The 16,902-nt window shown below is 37.6% G+C and overlaps 1 protein-coding gene across 4 annotated transcripts in view; it reads right to left on the bottom strand.

Annotated features, from left to right (window-relative positions):
• ACSS3 (acyl-CoA synthetase short chain family member 3) overlaps positions 1 to 16,902 on the bottom strand; it is a 166,424-nt gene that overhangs the window by 128,535 nt on the left and 20,987 nt on the right. For 3 of the 4 annotated variants that reach the window (XM_036912371.2, XM_036912373.2, XM_036912374.2), the window contains one exon: positions 7,291 to 7,435. The exons of the other annotated variant lie outside the window; for it this stretch is intronic. In XM_036912371.2, coding sequence (XP_036768266.1) covers positions 7,291 to 7,435 — 145 coding nt within the window. The remainder of the gene's footprint in view (positions 1 to 7,290; positions 7,436 to 16,902) is intronic. 4 annotated transcript variants of the gene reach the window in all.

Raw genomic sequence — 16,902 nt, 5'->3', positions numbered from 1 at the left:
TTCCATATTTCCTTCCACAGAATGACTAGTCAAGACTAGTAGAGTGTACACTTTGTCGTTAATTATGTTTAAAACAGGGGAGAATGTCTTCTCGGCTTTAGATTCTTAAAACTACTCACCGCATCAACAGTTGCACTAAAGGATCTTTATCATTTTTTTCTTAAGGTTTTCTGATATTGATAAGGTATCTATTCAACTGGGGGAAAGTTTATCTCTGAAACTTGCTAACATGGTAACAATCCAACAGAAAAAAGGAATGGGCATAAAACTTGAATGGCCATTTCAGAAATGTGGAACAACAAATGGCCAATAAGCACAGGAAAAGGAGCTCAGTTTCATTGGTCATTAGGGAAAAGCCAATTAAAACCACCATGCAGTATAGCTACACATTCACCAGAAAGGCCAGAATTAAAGGTGTGAGGTTCTCAAGGCCCAGTGTTGACAACTGGCATTCTCACACACCACGAGTGGTCATGTAAATTGGCACAACCACTCTGGAAAATTGTTTGGCACTTTTACTCAAGGTGAACATGTCCATTTCCCATGAACCAGCCATTTCACTCCTACATACATCCCCAACACAAATGCATACTTATTGTCACCAAAATTTGTACACAAACATATCCATAGAATTATTTGTAAGAGCCCCAAACTAGTCATTACCTGACACAAAAGGACAACCTCTCTCAATAAAACAAAAGAATCTCAAGAACAAGAGTTGAATAAAAAAAGACACAAATGAATACACTGTATCATTCAATTTATACAAAGTTCCAAAGTAAGTAAACCTCATTGCTGGTGGTGTTAAGGTATCTGGGTAACAATCACTTAAGGACAGAGAAAGAAATGACTAAAGGCAGGCATAATAAGGGCTTCCAGGGAGGCTGGGAATAAATATTCTGTCTCCTGATCCAGTTCCGTGGTTGTGTCCTGTTTGTGAAAATCTATCAAGCTTTATATTCATGACCTATGCACTAATTTGAATATATATACATTTCAACAAAAGTATTAAAAATTGCATGCTAGGAAATAACACACCCAGACAACTCTTAAGTTCGACCTCATACTTAGTATTCACACATTTACTGAGCATGGAAAAGGTAATTCATCTTATAGAGATACAACTTTTGGAGGAGCTGACTGTAATATATCTGAAGTTTTTATTGCTTATTTGGAAAGTTACAGATCACATGCACTGTTGTATCCTTTCCCCTCAAAAAGGCAACCACTGGCTGGACTAAATTTTTGCATGTCCTAGTTTTTGTGCTTTAGTTTCTTGCTTAAGGAAATACTGGTATGTGACAGGCAAAGAAATATCAGATTATCTGACCCTAACATATATTGGAACAGATGGAATTTATACTTTGAGAAGAGAATTCTAAAGAGCAGAGGCTGGGAGGAAGACTTCTCCTGGGACATAACCCTTGATTTCAGAGTAATTTTCTCCTCTAAATTATTCAAAATTTGTAATTACAATTACTTCCCTAATTGTAGCTCAGAAAATTACCTTTAGTAGAGATAACAGATACTTTCAGCCTGAATTAGATCAGGAAAATTGCCACACATTGGGCTTCATCAGTTTTCCATGTACACATATTTTCATAAAAAACTCTCAGATGACTTTTAGGGGTCATATTCTTATTTAGTGAATATACACATAAAAATTCATAATTGTTTAAACATCAAAAGGAACAAATTTATCACACATGGAGATGAACTCAAAATGAAGTTAGAGATGAAAACATAAATTCAGAGCAGGAATTTCTAAAAATGGTAAGTGCAATATATAAAATATACATATGCTACAAATTCACACACGCACTTTATTTCTCTGAGGCTTCCTGTAATTACTAACTTGAAAAAAGCTAATAAGAGAGGGACACAGTAAACACTGTATGTCTCCTAGAACGCAGATCTGAATTTAAGTATGGGAAATTCAAAGAGGAAATATTCATCTTCCAACCCAAATGTGAGTAAGCTAAAATTTTTTCACAGATAGTAAGAAGTTAGAGTCTACTTGGAAAGAAGATCAAGTTCCGTTACTGATACAATTCGAAGATAAGAAGTTCTTGCAATAAAGGAAACTAGAGTCACTTAAAATTTCAGATGGTATTTCATTCATTCCTTCATCATGTAGTAAATGTTGACTATGTACCAGGCACTGTTCTGGGAACAAGACAAAAATCTCTTCCCTCACAGAATTTACATTCTGGAAGAAGAAACAACACTAAGGAAGATAGATAAATAAATATTGTGGGAATGAGGGGACTCTAGTAACCACAATGTTGCTCATGTGATTGTATATCAATGATACCTTAATAAAAATAAATAAGTTAATCAACCAATTAATTAATTGATTATTCTGGGGAAAATGGAAGTTCCTATGGCCAGGATCCTCACCTAAACTTAAAGTACTTGATGATGTAACTGGCCTGCTGCTAGGCTGCTGTTTCCACATCCGTAGGCAATGAACTATTACTGACTGAGTCACTATATAAAGAGCTCTGCCCAGGGCTCTGGGCGGAGGCAGAGACGGAGGTGGATTACAGACCTGCAGACTGTCGGATGCAGATGTGATCCTAGTGCTCAGCCTACCACAGTGACAATAAAGCCAGCTATAAACCCTTTTATCCCAAAAACGTTTCATTGTCATTTCTCGATCTCACCAGATCCATAATGAACCAGCCCAGGGCTGAAACCCTCAGGCAAGAGAAATATTAAAGAATGGTATTGAGTAAGAAGTGACTAAATTTTCAAAAGGAAAGTTTGAAGTTATACTAAACAAGAACATTTATACTTAATATGGCCAGAGAAGATCTCACTGAGAAAATAACAGCCAGGCACACCAAGAACCATAAGATATCTGGAAGAAAACTATTTCAAGCACAAAGTAGGCAAGTATAAAGACTCTAAGGTAGGAGTGGGGCATGCCAGGAGAGTTAACTGCAGAAGGCAGGGCAGGCTGGGGTATGCAGTGAATGTAGTGGGGCTGGGAAGGAGGTCACAGGAGCCAGATCACACAGACCCACAGGTCACAGGGAACACTGGCTTTTGTGTCTTCCACCACCCTCAGGATAAAGCACAAATCATTCGTGCGGCACTCAGAATCTTCCAAGTCAGGCTCACCGGAGCCCTGCTCCCCACCCCCTCGTGCTTGCAGTGTAAGACAAGGCCCCTGTGGAGGCACTGGTCTCTCTTCCCTCAGTCACTCTACACGTGCCCTTCCTTCTCTCTGTGGGACCCTCCTTCTCCCCACCCAATTCCCTTCTGACTTTTGATCATTTGGGCAAATTTTAGGCAGGACTCTGCCAGAAAGCCTTCCTATGCTCCATTAATCTCAGGCTAAACCAGGTGCCTTCCTATGTGATTCCACAGAATATAACACTACCCCTTATCAAAGCCTTTATTATGTACACATTTTTTTTTAGCTTCTCAAAAATATGGAATGGGTCTGTTTGCCTTATATCCCTTGTTCCTAACTGGGTTTGGCTTACAAAATAAATATCTGTTGAATGAATGAAAGATGGATCTTGACCCAGGCTCAAATCTCTTTATAGATATCTTAATAAAGGCTTGTTTAAGTTATCAGATCTACATAAAAGGAGGTTGTTTTGGAAAAGCTCTTTTGAATCATCCTGTAAAAATCTTCAGACCCTTCATGTCACTGTAACAATTTAGCCTAAAATTAGTTGGTTCACTAATTAAATAAGAAATGCTAACTAACTTAATCAAGGTTCACCTAGCCTGAAACTCCCAGTAGAAATGAGACAAGGGGGATTAAAATAAGTAAGATACAAAGGTGTTTCTCTTTGCTCGTTCTCAATGGCATTACCCATTAATCTTTCTTCTTCTGTGTTCTCTACTTCATAAAACGAAGGCCCCAGGAAACCAGGAGCAGGTAATCAAAGCGGAGCATGATGCCTTCCTCTTTTCTCACAGTGCCTCCTTTAGGACTTGAGAGAAGAAAGGCCTGGGTGAATCAGAAACCATCAGCAGGTGAGAGAAACAGGCCTTTTAAGTACTTTGATATCAGGCTAACCGAAACCAACGAACCAGGTCAAACCTCAAAGGGGTCTCAGAGTCTTGACTCAATATTAGAAAATCAAGATGAGTTTGCACGAAGCCTTCTAAGCAAAATGTGCATGTGTTTAGCATATACATTTATGTAATTGAGAAGGAGAAAAGCAACAACCATTATCTAACTTATTTAATGTTTCTCTAAAGCTTTTTCTTTGACTCCCACTGGTTACGTATCAACTCAGGATGTTGATATGGATAATATTTTTATGATATAGAAATAAGCTTCCTAATCAGTATACCAATTAAGATTCACCAGTGTTTTAGGCCTGATTACTAATTAAATGAAACTGTGCCCAATATGCCCAAATCATAGGAAGAAGTTTTTAATCATAGAAAACCTCATATAAAAACTGAAAATGCAAAACTAAAATAAAACATCGGGTATAACAGATTATCAGGGAAGTTACATTGTCTCTCATAATAAAACATGGCCTCAGATGGAGTGCCTTCCCTCTTCAGACCCACTGTGAGCTCTGTCTCTGTTGTATAATTTAATCTGAAATGCACAGTTCCCACTTACAGACCAATAAAAAGTTCTACCAGTATATTTGTGGCATTATTCTTATTCTGTCTTGGGCTGTCTAGCATGAGAATTCTCCCAAGTCTGAGTCCCAGAGGGAGGCAGGGCCCCATTTCCTATGAAATCAAGAGGACAAGACATCCCCCGCCCCCACCCCACTGTCTGGTATTTTATGCATGTAAGCTAAATTTGGCCAATGCTACGGTCCTTCTCTGTCAATCTAGGAGACTGACACATCAGCTAGTCTAGTCACCAATTTGCAGGTTCTCTTTAACGCTTCACTGTTGCCCCTTCTCCTGTGGGGTGTGCCGTGTTTCTGAGCTTCTTTTCTTCAGTCTTCCCTTTCCATAAATTCCTCTTATGTTTCAATCAGCTGAAGCTGGATTTGTTGCTACAACTAGGCTGGTAACTATCCTGAACAAAAGCAGCCTCAGTGTTCTCAGCTGTTTGCAATAGCTCAGTATTGGGTGCTCACTGTTTTGTCTCAGTCACCTTTTTGCAACCTCTCAGAAGGCTAAACAGGAATACGGCTGATACAAAAGGATGAAATTTCAGAGTCAGGGAGCACTGACCAACTTTCTAAAAATCAAATGGAAACCCTAAATAGGTTTAAAAAGCGAAAGAAGAGAATGTGATTCAAAAAGCCTTAACTTAAAAGCAAATGCTTCCAAACCCTAGGACAGACTCTGCTCAACCAGTGGATCTCAACCAGCGGCGACCTTGCCATTCCGGGGAGACACCAAGTAACGTTTGGGGACATTTTTGGCCATCACAGCTCAGGGAAGGGCGCTACTGGCATCGGTGGGAAGAGAGCAGGAATGCTGATATTCGTGCTACAGTGGCCGTCGCAGCAAAGAGGCCTCCGGCGTGAATGTCAATACTGTCAACGCTGAAAAGCCCGGCCCTACACTGTCAGCTCCCTTCAAATCATGCATCAATAAATGCCCCACAGAGCTAGAATAACTCTCCCACCATCCACAAGGCCCAAATACTTTGATAATTACTTCCAAGACATCATTCCTACCCTAATGTTAAAAAACAATTTCACAAATCTGTCAGTATCACGATTTACCTTAGAACTACAGAGATGGGAAAGAACTAAAAAAGAGCAAATAAAGGGAAAGAGCAAAGATGTGCAAGAGCTGTAAAGTCCCCGTAGTGCCCGTGGGCCTGAAGGGACACCCAGGGTGAAAAAGACTTGTGTTCATGGCCGGGAATGCTGGGAAGAGCAGCTCGGAGGGATGCTGTTATCTGGGTCCAAAGTGTCTTCTACATCACAGGGGTCTGGAGTTTACTCTCTGAATAACAGTCATTTTTAGGAAAAGGTTTTAAGCCTGGATTGCAGAATGACTCCATATGGCATAATTAGGATAATTAAAGAAAGGAACCACAGAAGCGTTGTGTGTGAGTGTGTGATCATTTATACCAAAGTCTGACGTTTTTGGAAATAATCAGGATAATTTTGAGGATCTCTGAATGAAGTGGGACTTAAATCTGAAAAGGAATCAAGTGATTCTCAGTTCTGGACCTTCGTTTTTAAAGTTTTGCCATTCAACATGAATTCTGAAGGTCATAGTTTAGTACTCTTGGTTTGTTTGTTTTTTAATGCTAATTTTTGTCAGTGTAAGTAAAATCAAATCTCTCCCAGAGTTTTAGTGACATACAGAAGGATATATGTAAATAGTTGACACTTTAAAGAAATTAATTTTGCTTTCCTCTAATCATTGCCTAATATTTACCTAAATACTTAGTCAATTTTGACTAAGCTGAAAATCTTCTAAAGAAGACATACTCGGTTTAGACAAAACTGTAGGTAAAAGCTTATCATTAATTTTTTAAGTCTAAAAATAGAGACTGAAAGGTGACAGCCTACATGTTATGCATAGTAGAGGATGTGCCTCACAGAGTTTAAAGGACATTTCCCCAAATGACCACCCAAATCACTTTGGTAACCTTTTAAAGTAGTATTTTCAATAGCATTCCATTAAAATTGGTCTTATGACAGGCATTAACTGTTCAGATTGTATTAGACTAGCTAGGTTCTATTTAATACTTAAATCACATAATGAAACAATCATGAACTATAAAATAAATGTAACAAATCAGAAAATCACTAGGAGGTGCAAATACTATTGCTATAATATACAAGCCCAGAAGTGGCCTCTTACCAATGAAAAATACAACCTTTTCTATACTTGGAGCAAGTTATAAAACCTCTTTTTTTGACAATAGAATTGTTCCAATAAATCACTTAATTCCAGTGAATCCCAATCATAAAAAAAAAAAAAAAGGAAAGGTTTTAAGTAGTTGTTTCTTAGGAAGAAAACTCTGGTGTCATTTGAGGTGACAATCTAACATGATCAGCGCCTGGTAATAGGAACATCAGCTGAAAGCGGCTAGACTAAGGTGATAACAGCGTAGATGGAAATGAAGGCCAGAAGAGGACTGCAATGTATTCTTAACCTCTCCCAGTAAAATGAGTATCTTCCAGCATTATGACACACAAATTTAAGGGGGGGAAACTAAAACTAAGTGAGTTAACAAACCTCTATTTATTCCCAATGTGCATCAAAAGAAAAACATGGTAACAAGTCAATGAATTAAGCAAATTAAAAGTTATTCAGTGAGAATGTGTGCCATAATTTCTGTATGATTTCCAAATAACATACATAGAAAGTTTATGATATTACCTGCTCCAGAACCTCTTTATAGGTTATAGTTGCTTTGGTATTTGTGACAGGACTGTCATAGATGATTGCAATCTTATCTCCTTTACCATTTTCAATATGACGATCAATGGCATTGTAACAAATGTTAAGCATTCCTTCCACAAACCTGAAAAACAATTATAAAAGTGAATAACTCTTTTCAAAATGTACTGTTGCTTAACTAGGTTCCTATATTTCTAGTTTGGCAGAGCTACCCTTAAAACGGGGTTTCCCCGTGCACGCTATGCCAGGTAATGAGGGCTGTAAACTAGATACTTAAGGGGGCACAGAAATGACATTTTTATGTTAATAAATATGTATTTATTTTTATGTGCACTAGAAAAAATATACTTCACACTTCAAGGTGACATATTTGTGGATTTTATTGCTTAGACTGAAACTAGAGTACAGAACACCAAAATAATCTACTTTCCTTGGATGAAATGGATTGTATATAAATGCAACTACCATAGTACTTATCACACTGCATTAATAATTGGTTTGCTTATATGTTTCCTTTATTATACTGTAATCTACCTGAGAGTAGAGACTGTAATATTCTTCTTGTAGTCCTACGATGTGCTACAGCAGTTTTCATGTTTTAGGTACTCAATAAATATTTGACAAATGAGTGAAAATATTAGTAAACTTTCAAGAAACATTGGATTTAGGATTACTATCTCACTTTAAAGTTGAGAGGTTAGAGACTTAAGGAGAATAATGCCCAGGACATCTGACTAAGAATTGAAGAAAACCATTCCCACAAGTAACCATTAAACATCTGGCCACACCTCATACTAACATACTCATTTGTTCATCTATAAATATTTGTTCCCTGGTCTCAGGTTCATTGATTCTTCTATGGTCTCCATTCTGCTGTTGAGGCCAATTCAGTGAGTTTTTATTTTGGCTATTGTTTTTTCCATTCTAAAATTTCCATTTGGGAAGAGAAAGGGGTCAATGTCGGCATGGAAAGCACCTGACTTACCTCCTCCCGCCTACACACTGAATCTATGCCTACACACTGAATCTCTACCTACACACAGACTGATTCATCTTGAGAACTGAGCCCTGAGTGAACACCTTCTCCACAGGTTGGGATAGAAAGGTCACATAAAAAACAGCAAGAGAGGCAGAAACATGATAACAGAGGGAACCCCACCCCCAGCGCAACACCCGGCCCTGGGCAGGGTCATTGCTGAGGGACCACAACACAGATCCCCTTCCCTGGGGCACAAAAGAAAAGCAGCACTTTAAAGTGCATCTAGACTGTAAGTGAAAAAACCTAGTTTTTAGACCTAAAGCATGGGCCATTTGGCGGTGGAACTGCTGGAACTCTGTCCAGTATCCGAGGTGCTGGCAAGTGCCATTGTTTGCATTCTTTTCCCGTCCTGGCAGTGCCGAGGGGAGCTGGGTCCAAGTGCACACACCCATTTCAGACTTGGCCGAGGTGGCCTCCCACCCCTGCCTGCACCCAGACAAGCCAGCTGAGATCTAGCAGTCCTGTAGAGCAGTATCAATGGCAGTGCTCACCCAAGTTCATCTCCCTCAAGCCCAGCTATCACCCAGCACCCAGCACCCACCCAGAAGATCCCCAGAGCATGCCACCACACCGCACCGGCCCACTGCTGCTCCACTTGCAAAAGTGGCTGCTACTGATATGGGGGTCCCCAGAGAACGTACCCAGGCCTGCTGCTGCAGCGTGGACACAGGGCCAGAAACCCTGACCCCTGCAGAGTGCACTTGGGCCACCATTGCACTGCAGGCGTGGAGATAGTACCACTGACATGGGGTTTCCTTGGAGGGTACAATGGCCTGCCACCTCCCCACCAATGCAGACCCACTGGTACACATTCAGAAGCCCCTCCAACCATGCTCCCCCAAACATGCCATGGGGTCCCTGAAACAGGACATGTTCACACTGTCTCATTTTCAGTTAGCCTCCAGCCAGCCAACCAAAACCACCAGATACATGCAGTCTACCCAGTGGACCTCCCCTACACAAGGCCATTCCTTCAAGATAGGGAGATGTAGCCTTTTCAACTAAGTCATAGAATCAAGCACAGAAAGCCAAACAAAAGGAAGAAACGGAGGAATGTGTTTGAAACAAAAGAACATGACAAAACTTAACAAAAAGAACTAAATGAAACAGAGTTAAGCAATTTACCAGATAAAGAGTTCAAAGTAATGGTTATAAAGATGCTCACCAGACTTGAGAAAAGAGTGGATACACAGAGTGAGAACCTCAACAAACAGATAGAAAATATAAAAAGGAACTAAGTAAAGATGAATAATAAAATAAATGAAATGAAAAATACACTAGAAGGCATCAACATATTAGAAGATGTAGAAGAACATATCAGTGATTTCAGTAAAATACATTCATTTCAAGTGTATTTCAAACATCAAGTGCACAATCTCCAGAACAGATCACATGGTAGGCCACAAAGCAAGTCTCAATATATTGAAGAAGACTGAAATCATATCAAGCATCTTTTCCAGCTTCAATGGTATGAAACTGGAAATAAATTACAAGAAAAAAAAAACATAGAAAAAAAACAAACAGAGGGAAGCTAAAGAGCATGCTACTAAACAACCAATGGGTCATCAGAGAAATCAAAGAGGAAATAAAAATATACTTGAAGAATAATGAAAATAGAAGTACAACAGTTCAAAATTTGGGGGGTACAGAAAAAGCAGTCCTAAGAGGGACGTTTATTCCCACCTCAAGAAGCAAGAAACACCTCAAATAAACAATCTAACCCAACACCTAAAGGAGTTGGAAAAAGGAAAAAGCCCAAAGTTAGTAAAAGAAAAAATAACAAATATCAGAGAGGAAATAAATGAGACACTAAAAAGCAATACTTTTTACAGATGAAATATCAATGAAACTAACAGCTGGTTCTCTGAAAAGAAACAAAATTGATAAATCTTTAGCTAAACTCATCAAGAAAAAAAGAGGACTCAAATAAATATAATCAGAAATGAAAGAGAAGTTATAATTGACACCACAGTAATACAAACTATTATAAGAGATTACTGTGAATTCAGTGAAGTTGCAGAATATAAAATCAATATACAGATGCTCCCTGTCATCGAACAACTTAGAAGAAATGGATAAATTCCTAGAAAACTAAAATCTTCCAACACTGACCCAGGAAAAAATAGAAAGTCTGAACAGATTGATTACTAGTAATGAAACTGAATCCGTAATAAAAAACTATCAATAAACAAAAGTCTAGGACCAGATGGTTTCACAGATAAATTAAACCAAACATTTTAAGAAGAGCTCATACCTCGTCTCCTCAAACTGTTCCAAAAATTGAAGAGGAAGTAAAACTTTCAAATTTATTCTATGAGGCCAGCATTACCCTGGTACCAAAACCAAAGACACTACAAAAAAGAAAACTACAGGCCAATATCCCTGAAGAACATAGATCCAAAAATCTTTAACAAAATATTAGCAAGCCAAATTCAAAAATACATTAAAAAGATCATTCAACACCATTTATTCCAGGGATGTAAGAATGGTTTGCTATCTATAAATCAATCAACATGATATATCACATTAACAAAAGGAATAACAACCATATGATCATTACAATAGATGCAGATAAAGCATTTGATAGAGTTTAATAACGATTCATGATAAAAACACTCAAAACAAATAGAGTACAGAAGGCACGTTCTCAACATAATAAAGGCCATATATAACAAGCCCACAGGTAACATCATACTCAGTGGTGAAAAGCTGAAAGTTCTCCTCTAAAATCAGCAGCAAGACAAGGATGCTCCCTGTCATGACTTTTATTCAGCATAATACTAGTAGTCCTAGCCACAGCCATTTGATAAGAAAAATAAATAAAAGGTATCCAACCTGGTAAGGAAGAAGTAAAATTGTAACTATTTGCAAAAGACATGATACTGCATATAGAAAGCCTTAAAGACTCAACCAAAAACTATTAGAATAAGTGAATTTAGTGAAGTTGCAGAATATAAAATCAATATGCAGAAATCTGTTGCATTTCTATATACAAATAATGAGCTAGCAGAAAGAGAAATTAAAACAATCCCATTAACAATTGCATCAAAAAGAATAACATACCTCGGAATAAATCTAACCAAGTAAGTGAAAGATCTGTACTTTGAAAACTATAAAACATTGATGAAAGAAACTGAGACAACACAAGCAAATAGTAAAATATCCCATGTTTATGAATAGGAAAAATTAATATTGTTAAAATGGCCATGCTGCCCAAAGCTAGAGAAAATAATCCTAAAATTTGTGTGGAACTGTTGGAAAGGAATTTGGCTCAGAGATGTAGTTCCCAGTCAGAGTGAAAGGTAATGAAGGAATTCATTAAGGAAAGAAAAGCAGGGAATGGCAGCTGCCTTGCAAGTAACAGAAACCAAGAAAGAACAGAGGGAGGAAAAGGAAGCTCATTAAACTCCTGCTCGGCATTGGGCAAATGACTTGCCAACTCCTAAAGCCAGGGTCACCTGGCATCCAGCATCCACTTGAATCTCCCTGATATGGGGAACAAGTCCCTACCACCCCAGGATTTAGGGGAGCCGCAGAGCACTGGATGGAGTGAAATTAGGTTCTGAGAACTTCCCAAAGGCAAAGAAAGGAGATATTCAGGCAGGCTACTGAAGAGCATGATCATATAGCTGCAGTCCTGTCTAGGTCACCCAGGTGATGAGAACTTGCAAGCCCAAATCAGAGCTCTCAGCAGCCCCTCCTTACTTATCTGGAGTAAAACAGAAACAGAGTGAAGACTTGTGCTTAAGTCTGGAAAACAGAATGAAAAGCAAAGTGACAAAGAAGCTTACCACTGGAAGAATGCAGAGACAAAACGTAAGTTGAGCAGTAAGAAGTCTTTATTTAAGGCAAAATGTACACACACTTGAAGAAAGGGGAGTGCAGGCAACCTCCAAGAGGACGTGCACTTAAGGGTTTAGGGTCTGGAGTTTTGTAGGGCCGTTTGGGTAAGGGGTCAGCATAAGGCATGATGTATACAGGTGATTCACAATTCAAGTTTTGTTTTAAGAATAGGGTTATTTAGGGGACTGTGTTGGTCTGTATCTTCGCATTCTTTATCTACATAGGTTTGTTTACATTTCAGAGGTCTATCTCCTGCCTTGGTTACACAGTTATTTAATTGATTCAGGGGCTGGAAGAAGAGGAAGAAGAGCATATAGATTAAGTTAAAGAATCAACTGCGCCTTTCTCTCAGGCTAAGTAGATTTTACAATGGCCTGATCCTGGTCCCATTTCCCTGCTCTACCTCACTGGGTTGGGCACAGAAGTCCTTGATGGACAATCTTTGGCCTTGGATGCCTGATCTAATTGGTACAGTGAAGACATGGGTTGCACTCTGATACTTTTCTTTATCTGGGAATTGCTTTTCAACTGGGGAATATCCAGACATTCCAATTTACTCCTGGGCTTTGAAATTTCAACTAATTAACTAATCAACATGGTGAGTTCTTTCTGGCTCTCTGGTTATACCTGGTTGACTCTTTGAGTTCCTTTTAGTAGGCTTTACTGACTTTATTCTCTCTCCACACTGCTCATGGCTGTCTTTCTGCCTAACAGAACTACAAAATACCCTGAATAGCCAAAGCAATCCTGAGAAAGCCGAAGTATCACATTCCCTGATTTCAAACTATACTATAAATCTATGATAATCAAAACAGTCTGGAACTGGCACAAAAACAGACTCATAGATCAATGGAACAGAATAGAGAGCCCAGAAATAAACCCACACTTATGTGGTCAATTAATGTATGACAAAGGAGGCAAGAATACACAATGAGGAAGAGACCGTCTGTTCAATAAATGGTGTTGGGAAAACTAGATAGCTACATGAAAGAAAAAATTAAACTAAATCATTATCTTACATCATACACAACAATGAATTCAGAATGGATTAAAGACTTAAATATATTTAATACCTGAAACCATAAAACTCCTAGAAGAAAACATAGGCAGTAAACTCTTGAACATCAGCATTACTCATTTTCTTCTAGATAAGTCTCCTCAGACAAGAGAAAGAAAAGGAAAAGTGAACAAAAGGGACTACATCAAAGTAAAAAGCTTATGCTGTACACTAAAGGAAACGATCAAAATGAAAAGACAACATACTGAATGAGGGAATATATTTGCAAATGATACATCTGATAGGGGATTAATATCCAAAATATATTTTTAAAAATCATACAACTCAACACCAAAAATGTAATAATCTGATTTAAAAAATAGACATTTTCCCAAAGAAGATAGACAACCAACAGGCACATGAAAAGATGCTCCACATCACTAATCATCAGGAAATTCAAATCAAAGCCACAATGAGATAATCACCTCACACCTGTCAGAATGGCTAATATCAAAAAATAATAAAGTAAATAAACAAATAACAAGTGTTGGTGAAGATGTAGAGAAAAGGGAATGAATTCACATACATTGTTGATGGGAATTTAAATTGGTGCAGTCACTGTGGAAAGCAGTATGGAGGTTTCTCAAAAAACTAAAAATATAAATACTGTAAGGCCCAACAATTCCACTTCTGGGAATTTACCCAAAGAAAAACAAAATCACTAATTTGAAAAGCACCCCTCTGTTTATTGCAGCACTATTTACAATAGCCGAGATACAGAAGCCACGGAAGATGGATGAATAAAGAAGATGTGGTACATATATATCATAGAATATAAACTCATATCATATGGTTTCACTTAGAGGTGGATTTTGAAAAATGGAAAGAACAAACCAAACAGAAATAGACTCAGATGCAGAGAAAGGACCGCAGTAGGGCAGGCCCTATGACAGACCCCCTTTCACATGTGAGGAAACACAGCTGATGGTGACTCTCTCAAGGCGGCCTAATGACAGAAACAGGCCCCTAGGCATCATACAACATTACCTCTACAGGCAACACTCCAAGAACTTCAGACTTTTTTCAGCTGTTTGCAAATTTTGGACAGTTTAATATTTAAATTACTAGCACCCTAAAATGTTCCTTTTTAAGGATACCATTAAAGAAACTTAAAAACGTTGTAAGGGTACCCTAGGGGACAGGTAAAAAGGAAATTCCAACAGAGGGAAGGGTCTGAGAGCAGGTTAAGCAAGAATCGTGGCAAGGGTAACAAATTGGCATGGCTCAAGAGGATGTTAGAGGTAATGAACACACCACTATAAATTGGCTGAACTTAAAAATTGGGTTATGGTGGATGACTGGACCAAGTGGCCTGCAAGGGGTCTCTCAGCTCAAAGATTTGATTTTTCTCCTATGAAAAGATTCTTACTTAATTTTAAATCAAATCATTTCAGTGAAGGTCAACTGAATGTCTTCTATGTGCTGTCTCTTCACTGTCCCTTCTAAATTCATGAGCAGGCTTTAAATGGCTGTCTTTATAGATTATTAAAATAATTAATACTCACTGTAGAAAACTCACTATAGAATATATACTTGAGATTTTCTTCTATTTTTTTCTACATGTAAATATTTTGCCTCTGTATTTGAGATTGCATTATGAGCTTTTTTTCCAAGGGCCTGAAAAATTCTTGAAAAAAAACACATTTAATGATGGCATAATATTGACTTCACTGGCTATTCAATAATAAAGTCAATCCTGCATTGCTGCAAATTGCCTTTCACAATACTGTCATTATATTGAATGATTCTGGGATGGTGTTTCTTGTAGAGAAATACTGGTCACATTATAAAAGTCTCACCTGCAGATATAATGAAAAACAGTCACATACACACACACACACACACACACACAAATCAAATAACCAAATTGCTTCCTGGTAATATTGAATTAATTTATATTGCCATCAGCATTATTTGAAAGTCCATTTTATCACACTCATCTAAACACAGATTGTTCACAACCTTCTTCAATTTGAGAAGTGGAAATAGTTTTAATGTCGGTTTATTTCATTCCTAGTATTAAGTACAATATTCTACCATTTCTAAAAGTTCTTTATATATGACATTGAACTTAAGTCTGACAAAGTTACTAATTATTTTCTGCTTATTCACAAATCTTAATTTCCTGACATAAAGTATTTTAAATTTGTATGTAGTCAAATAAATTTATCATTTTTCTTGCAATTTTTTCTTCTCAAATAGTTCATACTACTCTCTCCTAGTTTCATTTTTTACACAGCCTCCTAAATGTGCCAATAATTATTCTATGTATAAAATCTGCATGTATGATGTGTTATATGTTATATATTACACATATGCATTGTATGATATGTGCATATATATTATGATGTGGCAATACAATTATATGTTTATTTATCAGTAGTCAATTTTCTAAGCATCATTTTTTGATCAATCCTTACTGTCTTCATTCATTAGTGATACTCCATTCTTCCTACATGTATTAGCATCTTATATATAAGTATTAGCATCTTGTATATATATATTTCAGGGTCTTTATCAGGGCTATATAGTTTCTAGATATAATTACTGGAATGTTCTGTCACTGAAGTCTTGTGAGTAGCTCTCTTTTTAAATTCAGACAGCTTTCAGTTCCATTGAAGGAAGTAAAAAACTTCATATTCTTTATCTTACACCATCCCTGTCCCAAATGCCTTCTGAAAAAAATGGCAAGTAATCAGAATGTCCTCCATAGGCCACTGGAATAACAGAAAAAAAGCACAAAACTGGAATTAAATTGATAGCAATAGTGGAACCCCTAGAAATGGTGCTGCCACCAGATCAGAACCATGGCAAATTTTCGGAATATATAAAGCAGACAGTAGGTGAATAAGTGCTAAATCTAAAAGTCACATGAAACATGGTGTATCCAAGTTTACTGATATGAAAATTTTTTTATGACATTTTATATACTGTCAAGTTAAAATAAAATAAATAAAATAAGGTGTAGAAAAATTTATACAACCATACCATGAACACATTCATGAGGAACCTAAAAACTCTAACAGATAATAAGAAGACTCACCAAAAATACTCTCAATAAAACCCAGAAATCAAGCTCTACTGCAAAGCCACAGTAATCAAGACAATTTGGTACTGGCACAAGAACAGACCCACAGACTAGTGGAACAGAATAGAGAGTCCAGACATTAACCCAAACATATATGGTCAATTAATATATGATAAAGGAGCCATGGACATACAATGGGGAAATGACAGCCTCTTCAACAGCTGGTGTTGGCAAAATTGGACACCTACATGTAAGAGAATGAAACTGGATCATTGACTAACTAACCCCATACACAAAAGTAAATTCAAAATGGATCAAAGACCTGAATGTAAGTTATGAAACCATAAAACTCTTAGAAAAAAGCATAGGCAAAAATCTCTTGGACATAAACATGAGCAACATCTTCATAAACATGTCTCCCCAGGCAAGGGAAACAAAAGCAAAAATGAATAAGTGGGACTCTATCAAGCTGAAAAGCTTCTGTACAGCAAAGGACACCATCAATAGAACAAAAAGGCATCCAACAGTATGGGAGAATATATTCATAAATGACAGATCTGATAAAGGGTTGACATCCAAAATATATAAAGAGCTCAAGCACCTCAACAAACAAAAAGCAAAAAA

Source organism: Manis pentadactyla, chromosome 10, assembly GCF_030020395.1.
Source record: "Manis pentadactyla isolate mManPen7 chromosome 10, mManPen7.hap1, whole genome shotgun sequence".
Taxonomy (NCBI): Eukaryota; Metazoa; Chordata; class Mammalia; order Pholidota; family Manidae; genus Manis; species Manis pentadactyla.
This window is presented reverse-complemented; position numbering and strand designations above follow the sequence as displayed.